Raw genomic sequence first — 17,285 nt, 5'->3', positions numbered from 1 at the left:
TCTTCTGGAGTGTGGGGTGCTTTGTGGGAGTTGGGAAATGAGCTGCTTCTGCCTTCAGTGTCCGCTCTTGACTTCCATGTCTTAACTGTTTCTTCTCAGAGGCACAGAACTTGGGCAACTTTATTGTCAAGTATGGCTACATTTACCCCCTGCAAGATCCCAGGAATCTCGTTCTCAAGCCTGACAACAGCCTCTACCGATTTCAGGTAGGTCTTGGCCTTGACCTTGGTGTTCATATGGGATTAATCTTATCTGAGAAGGTAATTATGTGGCTTTATATCCCCCCAGATCAGAACTTTCAGTACTTTAGAAATGGTGAGGGGGTGGTCTAAGGTAGTTACCTCTTGAGCCACAGGTCTGGGGGCCCAGGAGGACAGTCACAGCCCAGTGTTTAAGCATGATTTCTTGGTTTCTTTTGTAGACGCCGTATTTCTGGCCCACCCAGCAGTGGCCGGCTGAAGATACAGATTATGGTAACTCCCCCCACCTTGCTTTTGGTAGTGCTTAACACATTGCTTATTTACTTGCCACATTTTGGTGACATTTGTCTTGCTGTCGTCACAAACTTTATGTCAGTTCACATCTGTTTTGGGAGTGTTCCCAGAGAAGGGAGCCGGGGTCTGCTGAGACCTCCTCCCACCAAGCCAAGCACAGCAGGCTCATGCATGGAAAGGCTGCAGAGGCAGTTTTAAAACATGATGATGATGGAAAATATCTTTGCTTTTTTCCCCAGCCATCTATCTAGCCAAGCGAAACATAAAGAAGAAAGGGATTTTAGAAGAATATGAAAAGGTACAGAGATGCTTTCAAGTACAAGTTATTATAATTGGAATAAAGTCTTGAGCTGTTTTATTTCTGCTTCTCCCTTTGCTACATCATATGTACCTCATCATCCATCCCTCCATCCATTATCTAGCCATCTGTCCATGCATCCACCATCCATCCTTTATCCATCATCCATCCATCCATCCATCCGTGCATCCATCCGTGAATCCATCCATCCATCCATCCATCCAACCATCCATCCATCCATCCATCCATCCATCCAACCATCCATCCATCCATCCATCCATCCATCCAACCATCCATCCAACCATCCATCCATCCATCCATCCATCCATCCAACCATCCATCCATCCATCCATCCATCCATCCATCCATCCATCTGTGCATCCATCCATCCATCCATCCATCCATCCATCCATCCATCCGTGCATCCATCAATCCAACCATCCATCCATCCAACCATCCATCCATCCATCCATCCATCCATCCATCCATCCATCTATCCATCCATCCATCCATCCATCTGTGCATCCATCCATCCATCCATCCATCCATCCATCCATCCGTGCATCCATCAATCCAACCATCCATCCAACCATCCATCCATCCATCCATCCATCCATCCATCCATCCATCCATCTGTGCATCCATCCATCCATCCATCTGTGCATCCATCCATCCATCCATCCATCCATCCATCCGTGCATCCATCAATCCAACCATCCATCCAACCATCCATCCATCCATCCATCTATCCATCCATCCATCCATCCATCTGTGCATCCATCCATCCATCCATCCATCCATCCATCCGTGCATCCATCAATCCAACCATCCATCCAACCATCCATCCATCCATCCATCCATCCATCCATCCATCCATCCATCTGTGCTTCCATCCATCCATCCATCCATCCATCCAACCATCCATCCATCCATCCAACCATCCATCCATCCATCCATCCATCCATCCATCCATCCATCTGTGCATCCATCCATCCATCCATCCATCCATCCATCCATCTGTGCATCCATCCATCCATCCATCCATCCATCCATCCATCCATCCATCTGTGCTTCCATCCATCCATCCATCCATCCATCCATCCAACCATCCATCCATCCATCCAACCATCCATCCATCCATCCATCCATCCATCCATCCATCCATCTGTGCATCCATCCATCCATCCATCCATCCATCCATCCATCCATCCATGCATCCATCAATCCAACCATCCATCCATCCAACCATCCATCCATCCATCCATCCATCCATCTGTGCATCCATCCATCCATCCACGATCTACCCAACCATCCATCCACCATCCATCTACCCTTCATCCATCATCTGTCCATCCATCCACTATCTATCTATCCACCATCCATCCATCCACTTTTTACCCAACCATCATCCATCATCCATCCATCCATCCATCCATCCATCCATCATCCATCCACCATTCATCCATCCATCTGTTTAGAAGTAAATTCCTCCGGTCAAACTTCAGTTTCTCCTGCTGTGATTTAAGCTCTTGCCTCAGTGGCTACTGGACACACAATAGCTATTATCTTCCTTTTGCTGTTCTACAACAATGAGACAATTAATATGCTTGATAATGGATATTATGTGATGAACAGATTTGAACTAGAGTTTGTGATGGGAAAACAATAGTGTAATTTTGTTTTAGGCCAGATGAGTCAGATTTCTCAAAGAACATACCCTCACCCTCAAAAGGCTAGACTTCCAGGCAGACAGCAACAATCTTGCTGTGTTTTTATTCTTTACAAACATATTTTTGGAAAAGCCAGCATCAAGCCAATGTTAGGACTTGTCTTTATGCATCTTTGTGATGCTCTGTCATTGAATATTGAGTTTCTGCATTTTCTCCTACTTTCTCCTCTTCTTCCTAATCATATTTGAGATATAGTTATTTAAAAAAAGAAATCAAAGCCAGGTTGTGGCTTTTGTTGTAAAGGTTTTTTGAGAATTTGGTGCTACCCTTTGAATGAATGTCTTTGCAAAGCTGGGATGGGAGATCATTTGGTTGAGGCTAGGTAGCTGCAGGGCCAGAGGCATGCCCTCATTGACTTAGAGCTTTCTGCCTTCTGCACACCGGTATGTCACGGGGCTTAGTGTTCTTTTTGTTTTCCATTTCTAGGAAAATTACAATTTCTTGAACAAAAAAATTAACTACAAATGGGACTTTGTCATTATGCAGGCCAAAGAGCAGTACAGGTAAGTGGAAGAAAACGTTTGTCTACTTGCTGTCCTTCCTTCTTCCCTTCTTTCTTTGTTTCTTTTTATTAAAACAAACCTTTCTTGGGCACTTATGTGTCCGGCAGTGGGCTGGGCCTGGGGAATATAAAGGCACAGTCTGGGGTCAGGTGGATGGGCAAATAGGCTGTGGCACTACACAGAGGTGAGGGCCTCGCACAGGAGTTTCCAAAAGGAGCTGCAGGAACGATATTGAACCTGGAAGCTGCATAGATGTTTTCCAAGAATGGTGGTGGTGGAGGGAGAGGAAGGTGAGGTGTGAGGAGGATCTTCTAAGCAGACAGAACCAGAGTCTGGAGTCAGAAGATCACCTGCTTGATGCAGTTGAATAGTGTAGCTAGAGCAGGGAGCAGGGAGCCTGGGACTGAAGGAGTGAGACCCGAGATGTCAACCGGAGCAGGTCATTAGTGGGTTTTGTGCTAAGGGCCCTGAGGAGCCATAAAAAGCTTAAGTGGGTTCGTGTGGTAGAACCACCCACTGCTGCTCTCATTTGCCTGCTGTCCACTTCAGAACTAGAGCCGGAAGTCCCTGGAAGGCTCTGCCTTGTCTCGGAGAGCCATGTGTACATGTTGGAGAGAATGAATCAGTCAGAACGAGGTCAGACTGTTGTAACAAACAGCCCCGAGGTCCTGGGAGCACGAAACCACAGGTTCATTTCTTGCTTGCGTTACATGTCCACTTGGGTTAGCAGGGGCCCCGACGTGCCTTGTGCCCACTCCAGAAGCCATGCTGAAGAAACAGCACCATCCAGGCTTTGCCTTTTGTTGGAACAGAGGGAAACAAAGCCTGTGCCGGTCACAAGTGATGCATGTCACTTCTGTTCACAATGCATTAGCCAGAGCAGCTCCTCATATGATTGTGACCAACTTCAAAGGTATTTGGGTAGGGATGTATGATCCTACTGTGTGCCTGTGACATAGGGGAGTCAGAATACCAGGAGACCGATACCAGATAGTACCAAAAAGGGTAAGTCTGGAGGGCCCAGCCACTCACTCTGGCAGGTCCAGTTTCTGAAGGGTCTGCCTTTGCTGGTGCATAGTTAGGCTGGACAGCAGGCTATCATCAAGTGGCCTTAGGATCAGAGTATTAGGGATTGTGAGGGCTCTCTAGAGAATAAGATGTATATGTATATATGTATATTGAGAGATTTATGATAAGGCATTGGCTCACACAATTTCACAGGTCACAAGACCTGCATTTGGCAGGCTGGGGACCCAGGAGTCAATGTTTTAGTTGAGTCCGAAGGCAGGAAGACTGATGTCCCAGCTCAAGGCCATCGGGCAGGAGGAGTTCCTTGTCATTTAGGGAAGCAACATCCCCTTTGTTCCACTCAGGTCTTCAACTTAAAATACTTTTGTCTGAAAACACCCTCCGGGATACACCCAGAATAATATTTGGCCAAATATCTAGGCGCCCCATGACGCAGTCAAGTTGACCAATAAAATTAGCTATCACAAGAAGTGAGCACTGTTATGCAGGAGAGCCAGTTTGGGAAACACAAAATTTCTAATTGCAGATGGTTTTATTGCCTCCAAGGGGAAATATCTGCTCTGAGCCTTGAGATTCAGGTAGAGGAGCATTACTCAGAGATCTGGCTTGGGCCTTTCACCATTGACATGTTTCTGCCCAGCTATGTCAGAGACAGAGCAGCTGTGGGGAATGCTCTAACTTCCCATCACTTGTATTTGTTCATAAGGCTTCATTTGGCGAGCTCTGCTTATGGTCTCCAGTTTGGAGTTTCTACTGTGTTCCACACTGAAATGGAACCTCCTCCTCCTCCTTTGGCTCTCTGCTCTTAGCAGGAAGGATAGCCCAGTGATCCCCAGGACCGCAGATTCTGACATAGACTTTTCAGGACACGCTAGCTGCCTGTGCAGTTCAGGGCTATTTTCAGTGGCTTTCACATGCCCCAATACTTGGGCTTTGGCCTCAGCCTAGATAAAGCTCCATGCTGCACATGTCATAGGACATCCTCCCCTCCATCCCTTCCAGATACCTTGGGATGAGAAATTTATAAAAGGTTCTCACCTTCTGAGATACTGGCTTTTCCCCACTGATTCCATTGCTTGACTCAAAGGCTGCCTCCGATTTCAGATTTTGTGTCTGCAGTGGCTAATTTTGTGTGTCAACTTGTCTAGGCCACAGTGCCTAGATAAGTGGCTCACTACCAGTCCAAGATGACATTGTAAAGTTATTTTTTAAAAATTTTTGATATTTAAGGAATCTCTATGCCCAGTGTGGGGCTCAAACTCACAACCCCGAGATCAAATCTCATGCCCCACAGACTGATCTAGCCAGGTGCCCTGTAAAGGTATTTTTTAGATGAGATTAACATGTAAGTCAGTAGTCTTTGAGTAAAATAGATTACTTCCATTGTGTGGGTGGGCCTTGTATAATCAGTTGAAGGCCTTAAGAATAAAGACAGGTTTTCTAAGGCAGGAGTTCTGCTTCTAGGTTGCCTTTGGACTCAGATTGCAACATCAACCTTTCCCTGGGTCTCCCTGGCATGTCCTGCAGAATTTGGACTTGCCAGCCACCTCAATTGTGTGTTATTCCTTAAAATAAATAAATTGTGCCTCTGTCTATCTATCTATCTATCTATCTAATCTCCTACTGTTTCTGTTTCTCTGCAGAGCCCTGATTAATACAAACAGAGGGTCTTAGCACAAAACTGGGTTGGCTCACGAGGCAGCCGTTTTGTCATCCTAAGCCTCTCCACACACACCTCTTTTCTGAACCCCAGACTCCCTATCTAGCTACTTAACATTGCATGTTGATGTCACATCTCTAACTCACTTGTTCGTATTTGAATGTTTCTCTCCCCCCTACCCCAAACCTCTACCTCTAGTGTTACCCACACCCGTGCAAGGGACCCCATTTTCCTCCCACCCCCAAACCCCCATGCCCAGTATCTAGTCATCCGGTCCTGTGGGCCACCCCTGGCAAAACTCCTTCCACCCTACCTGACCTCTTCCATCAGCCCGCACCTCCCTGCCCTGGGACACCACACACCGAGTGCCGTAAACAACAGACATTTCTTTTCTTTTTTTTTTTTAAGATTTTTTATTTATTTGTCAGAGAAAGAGTGTGAGCCAAAGTGAGCACAGGCAGACAGAGTGGAAGGCAGAGTCAGAGGGAGAAGCAGGCTCCCTGCGGAGCAAGGAGCCCGATGTGGGACTCGATCCCAGGACGCTGGGATCATGACCTGAGCCGAAGGCAGCTGCTTAACCAACTGAGCCACCCAGGCGTCCCAGACATTTCTTTTCTCATGGTTTGGGAGGTTGTGAAGTCCCAGCTCAAGGTTATGGCAGGGCTTAGTTTCCGGCGAGGACTCTTTCTGGCTTTCAGATGGCCGCCTTCTTGTGTCCTCCCAGCAGGACAGGGAGAGAGAGGGAGTGTCTCCTGTTATACCCATCACAGAAGCAATGCCAGGAGGGACCATTGTTGTCAGTTAGCCACTCGCTCTATGTCCAAGTCCCTCTGCAGTGGTAGAGATGGCACGGTGCCTCAGGCCATCTGTGTCCTACCCTCCTGAGGCTGCAGGGTCATTAACCTGGTGGAAAATGCATTTAGGCTGGCAAAGGGAAGTGGAAATGACAGTGTTCATATTTAATTTCCAGAGGAGGTTAGCACAACAGCCCGCCCGAATGGCACTCTCCTTTCGTCTGGCTCTCTAGATGCGATGATGGTATTCACCGTCCGTGAGCGGGCACATAAATCTGCCGTCCCTGTCTCGGGGAGGGCACATGCGTCATCCCACGTTGCCTGGGCAAACAAGCATCCGCGTGTGAGTGCAGGTCGCTGTGGAAATGGTGCTGAATGAGACCTACGGCGCGATTGTTCATGTGGCCTGGGCTTCCGTGGGAGGGAGGCGCGGTATTGTTTCCTCTCCGTCGTGGGCAAAGGGGGAGACAGAGATAAGCGGAAAAATAAATAGTCTTTTATGATCAGTGAGGTCTGGAAAAACCCTGAGACGGAGCGGAAGGGACAGGCAGGGAGGCACATAGACCCCTCCACCCTCCTCCCCCAGGCCCAGAATTTTCCCTGGCACGGAGCGCAGGCATGGCCAGACGTTGACGATGCTGTTTATCACCGCAGGGAAACGTGAAGCCAGGGGCGTCAGATGTCAGCCCAGAATGTCACCCACACCCGCTGCAGGGGTGCAGGTGGTGGGGGTCCGATGCTGGGGCCAGTCACGCTGGGATGGCCACACGGCGGAGGCTGCAGGCGGGTTCGAGTCCCACTCTGCTCCTTGCTGACAGCGTCACCCTCCGCGGGGCACATTCAGGCCGTCTCTGCTTCCGGCCCTGGAGCCTCTAAGTCTGGGGGACGAGGTCTCTGAGGGGATTAAATGAATTAGTGCTCGTGTGATACTTGCATTTGCCGTGATTATGATTTTGGCAAACACAGATTACTTGGACAGGCGGGGAGAATGGTCTGGGGCATCAGGAATGGGGTACATCACTGAGCAAAAACATGAAGTCTGACTGGCCTTTACGTGGCTTTTTGGCTTTTCAGGACCGGAAAGGAAAGGACTAAGGCAGACAGGTATGCGTTGGATTGCCAGGAGAAGGCTTATTGGCTGGTCCACCGATGCCCTGTGAGTATTGGCCTTCCTGTCTCAGCGGCCTCCCCCAGCTCACGCCTCCCCCACCCCCACCCTGTACTCATCACCCCTTTGGCCGGTCCATTTCCCGCTGGGGCTGCAACGGAATCAGCACGAGTGCGTCTCTTGGTGTTGGGTCAGCGTCTGAGCACCTCTTGGTGGAAGAGGACAGAGACTGCCTGCGTGGAGTGAGCTCATGGCTCCTTGGGTGGTGTTGGGTCTAAGCAAAGTGACCTCTGGGAGGAAGCCAAATGAGCTTGTCCTTTAGGAGGGCTGGATTTTATTTATTTATTTATTTTTTTTGGCCGTGACACCTTGGAAAAAGAATACAAGAAGAAAAAACTAGAACCCAGGCTCCCCATAAAATGCGGTAGAGAACTGGAAGTCTGCACAGCCCAAGCCAGGCACTGTGTCTCTTGCTTCCTCTCCTATTCCTTTTGCAGCTTCGTCCCCAGCAGCTGCGGTGGGAGGAGGCGAGAAGGAGCAAGTGTGTGCAGAGCCTCATGCCTTAGAGCACATTGCGTGTCTGGCTCAGGGACTTTAGGGGCCCAGAGACACAGGCTGGGCATAAGTAATGTAGCTTGTTATGCCTCGTTACCGGGAATGGTCACCCACTGGGGTTAACCCTGCTGCCTCGGTTTCCACCTGGGGCAGACGTGGGTACTGCTGACGGGTCACTGGAGGTGGGAGAGGTTAGAGGGATTCTGGAACATGAAGAGGTCAAAGCGAATGTTCTTCCTCTTCGTCCTTTAGTTTCCCTGCTTCTCAGCTGACCACATTCTCAGGACCAGAAAGTGACCTGGGCTGGTCACTGTGCCAAAGCTTTTGGATCTTGGACCTTAGAACTCATCGGATTTTGGCCATTTTGCTTGTTTTCTTTCTAAACTTAAAGCAGATAACATGTACGGTGTTCCATCTGTGGGGGTGTTGGTTTCCATGCCTCACTGCTGAGATTAAGGTCCTAGGGTTGATCCCCAAGAAGCTCGTTTGGTTTTGCTTTGTTCCAGGATTCCTCCTCTAGACAAATCGGTTAGCTGAGGCCTGACATGGGTCCCTGGAGCTGGGTGAAGGAGTCCACGGCTGGGATGAGAGGTTTCTAGAGAAACAGCCGAGCACACGTTCCCCTGCTCTCCCCACCGCCTCATTGTAGCTCAGGAGTGAGATCTTTGTAGGACAAGGACACTGGCATTGTTCAGCCTGCCTTCTGTCATCTGTTCCTGAAGCCTGGGTGGGGATAAGGGCACAATGAGTGGGGAAGCCACTCACTGGGCAAGACACCCTGGTGCCCGTGGCACTCATGAGGCGGAGGGGACCCTGCTCCTTGCAGGGTGGAGACTGGCTTCACGTTACTTGCAGAGACCCCATGGTGGGGAAATGCCATCCCTGGCAAAGTGGCATGGACTGGTGATGCCCAGAACCTGCCCTGGGTCTCTCTCCTCCCCTCTGTCCCTGAAACCAGGAGACCCATAGGGGACGAAGTGCAAAACAGATGATCTGAGTTTCCCCCACTTCTCCGGGGACAAGCTCTTGGTCCCTGTACCAGGCAGATGGCTGAGAGGTTCTTCACAGTACGATGCTGAACTCCCTGAAATTTGACCATGTGACTCTCTGATTACTGCTTCCGCCATCACCTGCCCCGCCTCCACTCCCCCGTCTTCCCCACTGCTGCCACTTCCTCTGCCTCCATCATCATCATCATCACCACCATCACGGCAGACCTGAACTGCACACATCACTGTGTGCCGGGCACTGTGCTGGGCTTCACTCCGCGTCTGTTCTCTCATTTCATCTTCACAGCCCCGGGTAGAAGGTGCTTCTATTCGTCCCATTCTGCAGATGGGAAAGCTGAAGCTCAGGGATGTTGCTAGAGTTGCACAGCTAGCAAGGGCCAGACTGCAGAGCACTCTCTCCTGGCCCCTGTGCTCTTCTGCCTCCCCCCACAATGACATGGGATGTCTTAGGGCATCGAAGTCCTTTCTGTCACCTCCTTGGTCATTAGACCATCGCATGAGTCCCTGCTGCCTTAACAAGACACCGGGGTTCAAAGGTAGCCAGTCCCTCTTTGAGAGCGCCAGGGAGCTGAGTTTTCAATGAGGTTCTGATGTCCCTGGAACCGTCGTAAAACCCCACGGACACAAGACTGTTTTTTCACGTCCAGTCTCTGGAAGTGCTGTTTCCTGGGTCCAGACTGCATGGATGGTCCAAGATGGGGCTGGGCTGCCTGTGGGTTCTGCTCTCCCCGACTTCCCTTAATCACCGGCAGCCTCTGGGCCGGGTGCTCTGCTTGAAGGGCATCCTGCTGGAAGTCTGTCTCAGCCTAGAAACTGAGCAGTCTCCCCGACAAACCCGCGAAGCCCGGGAGCTTGGGGGGCTGTCAGACCGTCTCCAGGAGACCCAAACAGACTGTCAGTTTGGTGGGAAGAGAGCCAGCCAGGCAGACTAACTTTTGGCTCCATGAAGCGTGCAGCAGCTGGTCTGTGGACCGTCTGTAACCGACTGTCGCGGCTTGCCGTCCCACAGCGGTTCCCCCGTTCCCTTGTCTATTCCTTGATCTGTGAAACCTTCATGGGCTCTGACTCTGTGCCGGCCAAGTTTGGTGCTGAGCATAAAATAACCGCTAAAAATCATCGTGCACTGGCTGTGTGCCCGTGGTAAGCTCTCGTTGTGGACGATCCTGTTCACCTGATGGTGATGCTGGTGAGTCGGGAGTCTCGTCACCCCCAGCATTCAGATGGGGCGACCAAGGCTCAGAGAAGGCCAGGAGGTTGCACAGCCCTGGGGTGTGAATCTACTTCTGTCTGATGGGCTGCTGCTCTAGGAGGGGATGCCCACGTGAGTGTGGTGTCAGATGCTGTATCAGGACACGATCGCGGGCAGAGGCCAGGCCCAGATGTGGGTGGTGGTGGCTGAGGGATGTGACCCAACCCCCATCCTGAGCCCAGATGCTGCCTGGGACTCAGCATCCAGGTCCTGGGGGGGGACAGGGTCTAGAAGGGGAGAATAGCGAAGGAAAGCGATGTTCCTCTCTTGGTTTTTACCCAAGTGAAAGAGAGTGCAGATCTGGACGGGAGGCAGACAGTTAATTGTGTAAATCAACAGAGAGAGAAGGGTTCCCTTAGAGAAGTCATCTGGGGGCCTTTGGTGCATCTTTGCGGCACTGTCGGTGACTTCTGAGTCTCAGAAGTGAAGTGGACCCGAAGTCACAGAAGTCACAGTGGACCCGAGGATGCGGTCCACTCACATAGGGACTGTGGATATGTGAAGACCATGGTCCAGGGACAGTGGCACTGTGTGCTCTAAACCCCAGGGTCTCTTGTCTGAATATCATCTAAGTGGCCTTCCTGTCCACCACCAACACCGACACTCACCAGAGAAGAAGGTTCTGCCTTCCGTTTCCGGTTGAGGTCGAGCTGAATGTCCCACAACAGAGAAACAGCAGAATAGATTTAAATAAATAAATAGATACATTTAAATCTTTAAACATGAGACGATATCCACATGGGGGAGCATTAGGAAGCTATTAAAAATTTGTATTTTCCAAGGCCGTTCATTGACCTAGAAAAATGGTCCGACCTATAACGTGAGGTCATAAGAACAGGTGGAAAACCCACATATTTTGTCTGATTCAAAGGAAGAAAGAAGTCGACATCTAGTTTGTGGGTGTCCACCCTGTACCAGGTGGGGGTATTTGAAGGATGAGCCAGGACAGAGGGCGGCCTGCGCTCTCGAGGAGCTGACAGCCCGGTGGAGAGACAGAGACAGACGCGAGTGCGCGGGGAAATGGTGGATGGAAAGACAGGACAGCTGGAAAGAGGCAGGGGTCCTGCGTCAGCTCAGGGTCTAGGCGCAGCTCCCCAGGGAAGGGCTGTTCCAGCCAAAACCCATCTCCCCACCGCTGCCCCCGGCTCTGCCTCTCTCCCCTGCTTTGTTTCGTTGATACAGCTATTTGGTCTTTTATATTTGTGTTCTGTCCCATGCACCAGAATCGGCCGAGCTGATCCGTTAGGGAGAAGAGTGATGATGAAGGAGAACAGAGCAGGAGAAGGGGCAGGAGGGATTGGGAGGAGTGCCACCAACAGTGTCCTTCAGCTCCCCGCTGGAATGCTGATTCTGGGGATGTCGCCTCCTCATGGAGCAGTCGTGGGGGCGGTACAGAGCTTCTTTCCTAACCTAAATGATGGTGCATTTAGCAAATTGTCTCTTTGGCTTATGCCTGGGGGTGTTCCCGGGGCATCACACCCTGGCGCTCACCGAGGGAGGGTTGGCCGTCTGTGTGTGGCACTGGGGCTGGATGGGTCTGCGTGTCTCCTTATCCGCTAGCAGCCCACCGCAGGGATTGCCCTGGTTTCCTGTGCACTGGCAGGCAGCTCCGGGTCACCTGAGTGTCGATCACCCTCACCAGGCAGAAACTACATCAGCAGTGGTCATGGGGAGCAAAGACTTGATGCTACCTCATGAATGGATGGATGGATGGGGGGTGGGGGGAGGGAAGGAGCCAGCCAGCCTAGGAGTCTTCCAAACCAGCGGGAGGTACCAAGGTTGCTGCCTGGGCAGTTCTGAAGTCAGGGCACTGGGAGGGGACCATAGCTCTGGGGAGCGACTGACACCTCCGAGATCTCGCACAAGGGCAGGGGGGACGGATGGATGCAGGAGACAGGGCAGTGGGTGCACCTGTGAGTTGCGGGGGCAGTCAGAGTGATAGCAGAACGTGGGTCAAGTTCAAAGGAAAGATCTGGAGAACTAACTCAAGACGTGGGCAGACAACTGCTCCGAAGCTGCTGAGGTTGTGAGGGCCAGGAGTGCGGGCTGTGTGTGTGTGTGTGTGTGTGTCTTCAGTTATCCCAGGGGGATTTCTTTGTACCAGATGGAAAGGACAGTTCCTAGAACTCACTTTAGGGAAAGGCACAGATTCTGATGACCGTCCTCCCGTCCTGTCCCCCAACCCCCGCCCCCTTTGCTCGGTTCCATCCGTGGAAGACTGGCTCGGACTTCTGTGTTGTCCCTTGTAGCACTTGTCACAACTGTGATTTATCATTTGTGTGATAAATTGCCAAGTGCCTTGCCCACGAGACCGGAAGTGCCTTGAGATACCAGCTGGAAATGTCTAGAAGTGTCACATTCCCCACAGGCTCCCAGGCTGAGCACGATGTCAGCTACGGGAAGTGCCTGAGAACCATTTGTTGATGGAGGTCCACATCTGTGACAGCGGGGGTGGGAGGGGAGGTGGGGGTGGGTGAGGACAGCCACGCCCTTAACCCTGTTTTTCTCCCCACCGATTTTCCACTCCGTTCTTTCTTCCCTTCCTTGCCTCTGCTCTGTGCCCAATATGTGCCCCCCATGGTAGCCTGCTGAACTGAGTTGGCCAATTTAGCAAGTAAAAGACAGGATGCCCAGCTAAGTTTGAATTTCAGATAAACGGCGAATGATTCATGTCACGTTATTTTGATGGTTATGGTATGTTTATATCAAAAGCATATGGGATATATTTCTACATAAATCATGTATCAAAATTATCTGTCATTTGTCTGAACATCCTGCCTAACTGGGCGTCCTGTATTTCCCTCGGCAACCATCCCTCTGGACTGAACATGTGGGTGAGCTTGAATCTGATGGGGGGAAAGCTCAGCGGCCTTCTGCCTCAGTATAGTGGGCCTGGTTGGTCCCATGTGCTGGGAGCTTGATGGTGGCCTGCAAAAAAACTAACAGAAAAGAACATAGAAGACCCAACTTTCTGGCCAAGGAATTGGGAGAAGCCAAGCAAGACTGGCCACAGATTTGGTTTCCTGATCGAGGAGGGGACTGGTAATGACCGAGGGTCCCCCTCTTTGGGCCAGGCCTTTACAAACACCATCTGAAAATGAATACAAGCCCTTGCTCAGTAATTGCTACCCTCTGCTGAGAGCTTTGCACATCATCTTGTTAGATCCTCGGCAAGAACTTGACGGGTAGGAAGGAACATCTCCATTTCTCAGGAGAGGTAGCAAGTGTAGAGAGAAGTAGTTTCCAAAGTCTTCCTCACCGCTAGGAAGTGGCAGATTGAGGGCTGAAACCCAAAGGTGCTGACTGAAGCCCAGATTCTCCAAAGCACTGCCTTCTAAGTTGGGGGGTGGGGAAGGAGCACTGCTAGAGGAGTCACAGTCCCATGTACTAATTTCAGTGAACTCTTGAGTTTAAGATTTATGCATTCTTCTTTCCTTCCTTCCTTCTGTTCATCTATCCATCTACCCATCCACCCACCCACCCATTTCATTCATCCGTCCTTCTATCCTTCCTTCTAACCACCAACCTGGCCATCCTTTCCTTCCATTCAGCCATCTGTCCACCCATCCATCTCTCCATTCCTTCCCATCCATCCATCCATCCATCCATCCATCCATCCATCTATCCATCCATTCATCCATCCATCCGTCCATCCATCCATCCATCTATCCGTCCGTCTATCCATCTATCTATCCATCCGTTCTCCCAGCACCCTACACACTTACCCACTTACACATTCATCCTACTGTGTTGGGTTCTGGGGATGCCGTGGGGGTGGAACAGCCCCATGAAGCTTCCCAGCTCACCCAGAGGGTCTTACAACAGCTTTGGTTCCCCATGGGCTAAGCCACAAGCCCTTCTCATCTCAGTCTCATTATTGGCAGTTTGACCAAGACCCAAAGTTAATCAAAAACTGGAGATTCTTCCAGGGGTGGTTCTTACACTATTTTTATTCCATTCAGCCGGGAATGAACAACGTGCTGGACTATGGCCTGGACCGAGTGACCAATCCGAATGAGGTTCAGGTAAACCAGGTAGGTCTCGGCTGCATACTTTGGGTAGGGCCTGGGTCGAGTTCTTAGGCTGGGAAGGTGTCCACACGACTATTGTCTATTTGTCTCTGTTGGGACAATGATGTAGCCCTTTTGGGAACAGCCAAAAAGATATCTTGTGGTGCCCGTGCCAGGGAGGGGGCAGGCTGTGACCAGGGTCTTGCGTGATGAGAGACGAGAGAATGTGGAGTACAGGTCAGAGCAAATGGGAGGTAGGTGGTTGGGTTTCAGATTTCTTCTGAGGCAGATCTCCCTTAGAAAACTTGATGAAAATTATGTTCCCATTTCCTCCAAAGATGCCCAGACAGATGTTTTGCCCGCAATTCCAGCCAGTTCCCTGACCTCCTAGAGACTGTAGGTCCCAGGCTCAAAACCCTTGAATCAACTTTGGGTTTAAACTTTAATCCACATGACCCAGAATGTCACACTTTTCTTTTGCATCTCAGTAGGGCAAGACCTTTGCAAAGATTCTCTTATGCTTTTAGTTTTAGAGGGACCCTTTTCCCAAATGGGCCACCACTTATGATGGGTGGCCATACTCCCCAAGACAGTGTTTTATTTAAAGAAATGCAGGGCATGAGCTATGAAGACGGGGGGCATTGAGGGTAAAGCTTCTCAACCATGGCACTGTTATTTGGGGCCAGATAATTCCTTGCGGGGGGATTTCCTGCATGTCCTACAGGATGTTTGGCAGCACCTCTGGACTCTGCCCACTGGGCACCAGTAACTCCATGCCTTTCCCCGCCAGCCTCCCAGTCCTGACAATCACAGATGTCCCAGACGTTGTCCAGTGTGCCTGGGGAATACGAGGGCCCCGAATGAGAACCGTGGAGCCTAAAACCCACTTGAACTAGTCTTACATGGTTCTATGGCTTTCTGTCTAATGTTGTCCATGGGCAGCAAGGGGTCAGGGACATTTCAGCCTCGTGTGTCACCTCTAAGCCTTGGCAGTGTCTAACAGCTTGAGTGGAAGATGGGAGGAATATGCCAGAAAGGAGGAAGAAGGCAGTCTGCTGGGACCTGGAACTCAAGGGTCCAGTGCATGAGACAGAGGCGTGGGTTTAGGGATGGAGTTCATGTGGCGAGGGGACATCGAGTCCCCGGAGAGTGTCCCTTGCTCACAACTCAAAGTGACCCCGCCTTTAATACATGTATGGGGCTGTCAGCCTTCATTGCCTTTTCCACATTTACCTCATCAGATGAAGGATAATTGCTGAGGCTTGTAGGCTTGGTTGCTATGGAAACAAAAGCATCAAGGAAAATACTGAACCGGGGACGAAGATCTGCTTTTTTTTTTTTTTTTTTTTTTAAGTGGATAACTGGCAGTTCTGGAAACCTCTGTGGTGTGGAGGAGGGGAGGGTACAGGTAGAAATCACATCACTCTACTCTGACCCCAGCCCGCCGGGATTTGGCTTACCGTGTGTGTGTGTGTGTGTGTGTGTGTGTGTGTGTGTGTGTGTGTACACGTGTGTCTGTGGTGCAGGGGGCCTTACCCTCCAGCTCTGGCAGGACAGCCAAGGAGCTGAGGTGCTCTCTCCTCCATGCTATTTGGGCAGTAGCTCCCAAGAAGCCTGGCCAGACCCCTTCTCACTGGCAGCATCTTTAGGCTCACGGGCAGTCAGGCTGGGAGAAGAGCTTACCTTCTGGCACTTTCTACCCACTCCTTGCCAGATGCCGGCGATTCTGTCACCCCGAGTCAGAGCACCAGACAGTGTGTGAGGCTGGGGGCTGTTCCTCCCGCAGCCATGTTTGGCCCGGGGGGAGCGTACCCTTTATTTACCTTTCCTTTCTCTATCTCTCTCTCACCAGCTCTCTTTCTCCTGTCTGCACTCGGGCTGCTCTGGAATATTCCGAAGAATAAAGCACCGTAATTCTCATGCGAGCGGGGCCTCTGCTGCCCCACCAACCCCAGTGTGTGTCAGGCCCAGCCACTGGGGGGACGGAGGCTGGTGCCATGTTTGATGTGTTGGCAGCGTCCCCACCGACTGATTAAGTGTCCTCCGTTCTCCCCGGTTTGTCTGCTCTGGGGGGGAGAGGGTCGAGAGAACGTGAGGTGTCTCCGTGAGGCCTTAGGCATGCAGAGGTTCCGGATTTTTGTCTCATTCCAGAGAAGGGCTCTCATTCCTGGTTTAAAGAGAGGCCATTTCTGAGGATTAGTAAATTCTTGAAAAGCTGCCTGTTTTCCTTAAATGGAGGCAAATAACCCAAAAGAAGTGAACACCAGCAAGGGTAAGAATGAGGCTGTTCGGTTGTTGGTGTCTGGGGTTCCCGGTGACCCATCTCTGCAGGCTGGTGGCTCCTGGTTTGGTGTGGCCCTGAGCCCTGGGAGGAGCTGCCTGTGGTCCCAGGGCCATACCCAGAGAGTGTGTCCTCTCTCAGTTCCCATGACTTGGGGCACACACAGCCCCATCTTCCATCTTCCTTTTACTTCACTGAGGAGACAAAATGGCGGTCGGGCACTAGCCTGGCCATGGGTGGTGGTATGCCCGGGGCTGGCCCTTCCTCTCTTGACCCAGATAGGGTGACCATAGTCATTTTCTGATGAGGCCCACTGTGGTGTGCTGAAGAAAGCTTTGACCTCACCGTGAGTCCCAGCTCAGCCACTCCCTGGACATGTGATCTTGGACAAGCTCTTGAGTTATTCAAAGCCTTAAGTTTCCTTATCCACAAAATGGGAATAACAGTAGCTCCTTCCTCAGAGGATTACACGAGATCATTTATGCAAAGTCTGTAATGGTGTCCAACATGTGGAGGTACTCCATGGACAGTAGCTGTCATTATCCCAACAGTCGCCGTGTTGTG

At 50.9% G+C, this 17,285-nt stretch overlaps 1 protein-coding gene across 2 annotated transcripts in view; it reads left to right on the top strand.

Moving 5' to 3' along the window:
- The window catches only part of RGS9 (regulator of G protein signaling 9), a 66,608-nt gene that overhangs the window by 15,651 nt on the left and 33,672 nt on the right, over nucleotides 1-17,285 (top strand). Inside the window, exons 4-9 of one of the 2 annotated variants that reach the window (XM_082708397.1) lie at nucleotides 100-206; nucleotides 422-473; nucleotides 734-792; nucleotides 2,949-3,025; nucleotides 7,583-7,664; nucleotides 14,393-14,464. In XM_082708397.1, the coding sequence (XP_082564523.1) occupies nucleotides 100-206; nucleotides 422-473; nucleotides 734-792; nucleotides 2,949-3,025; nucleotides 7,583-7,664; nucleotides 14,393-14,464 (449 nt within the window). The remainder of the gene's footprint in view (nucleotides 1-99; nucleotides 207-421; nucleotides 474-733; nucleotides 793-2,948; nucleotides 3,026-7,582; nucleotides 7,665-14,392; nucleotides 14,465-17,285) is intronic. The other variant, XM_082708398.1, reaches the window with a different exon arrangement.

The sequence above is a fragment of the Mustela nivalis genome (genome assembly GCF_964662115.1).
Source record: "Mustela nivalis genome assembly, chromosome: 17".
NCBI lineage: Eukaryota > Metazoa > Chordata > Mammalia > Carnivora > Mustelidae > Mustela > Mustela nivalis.
This window is presented reverse-complemented; position numbering and strand designations above follow the sequence as displayed.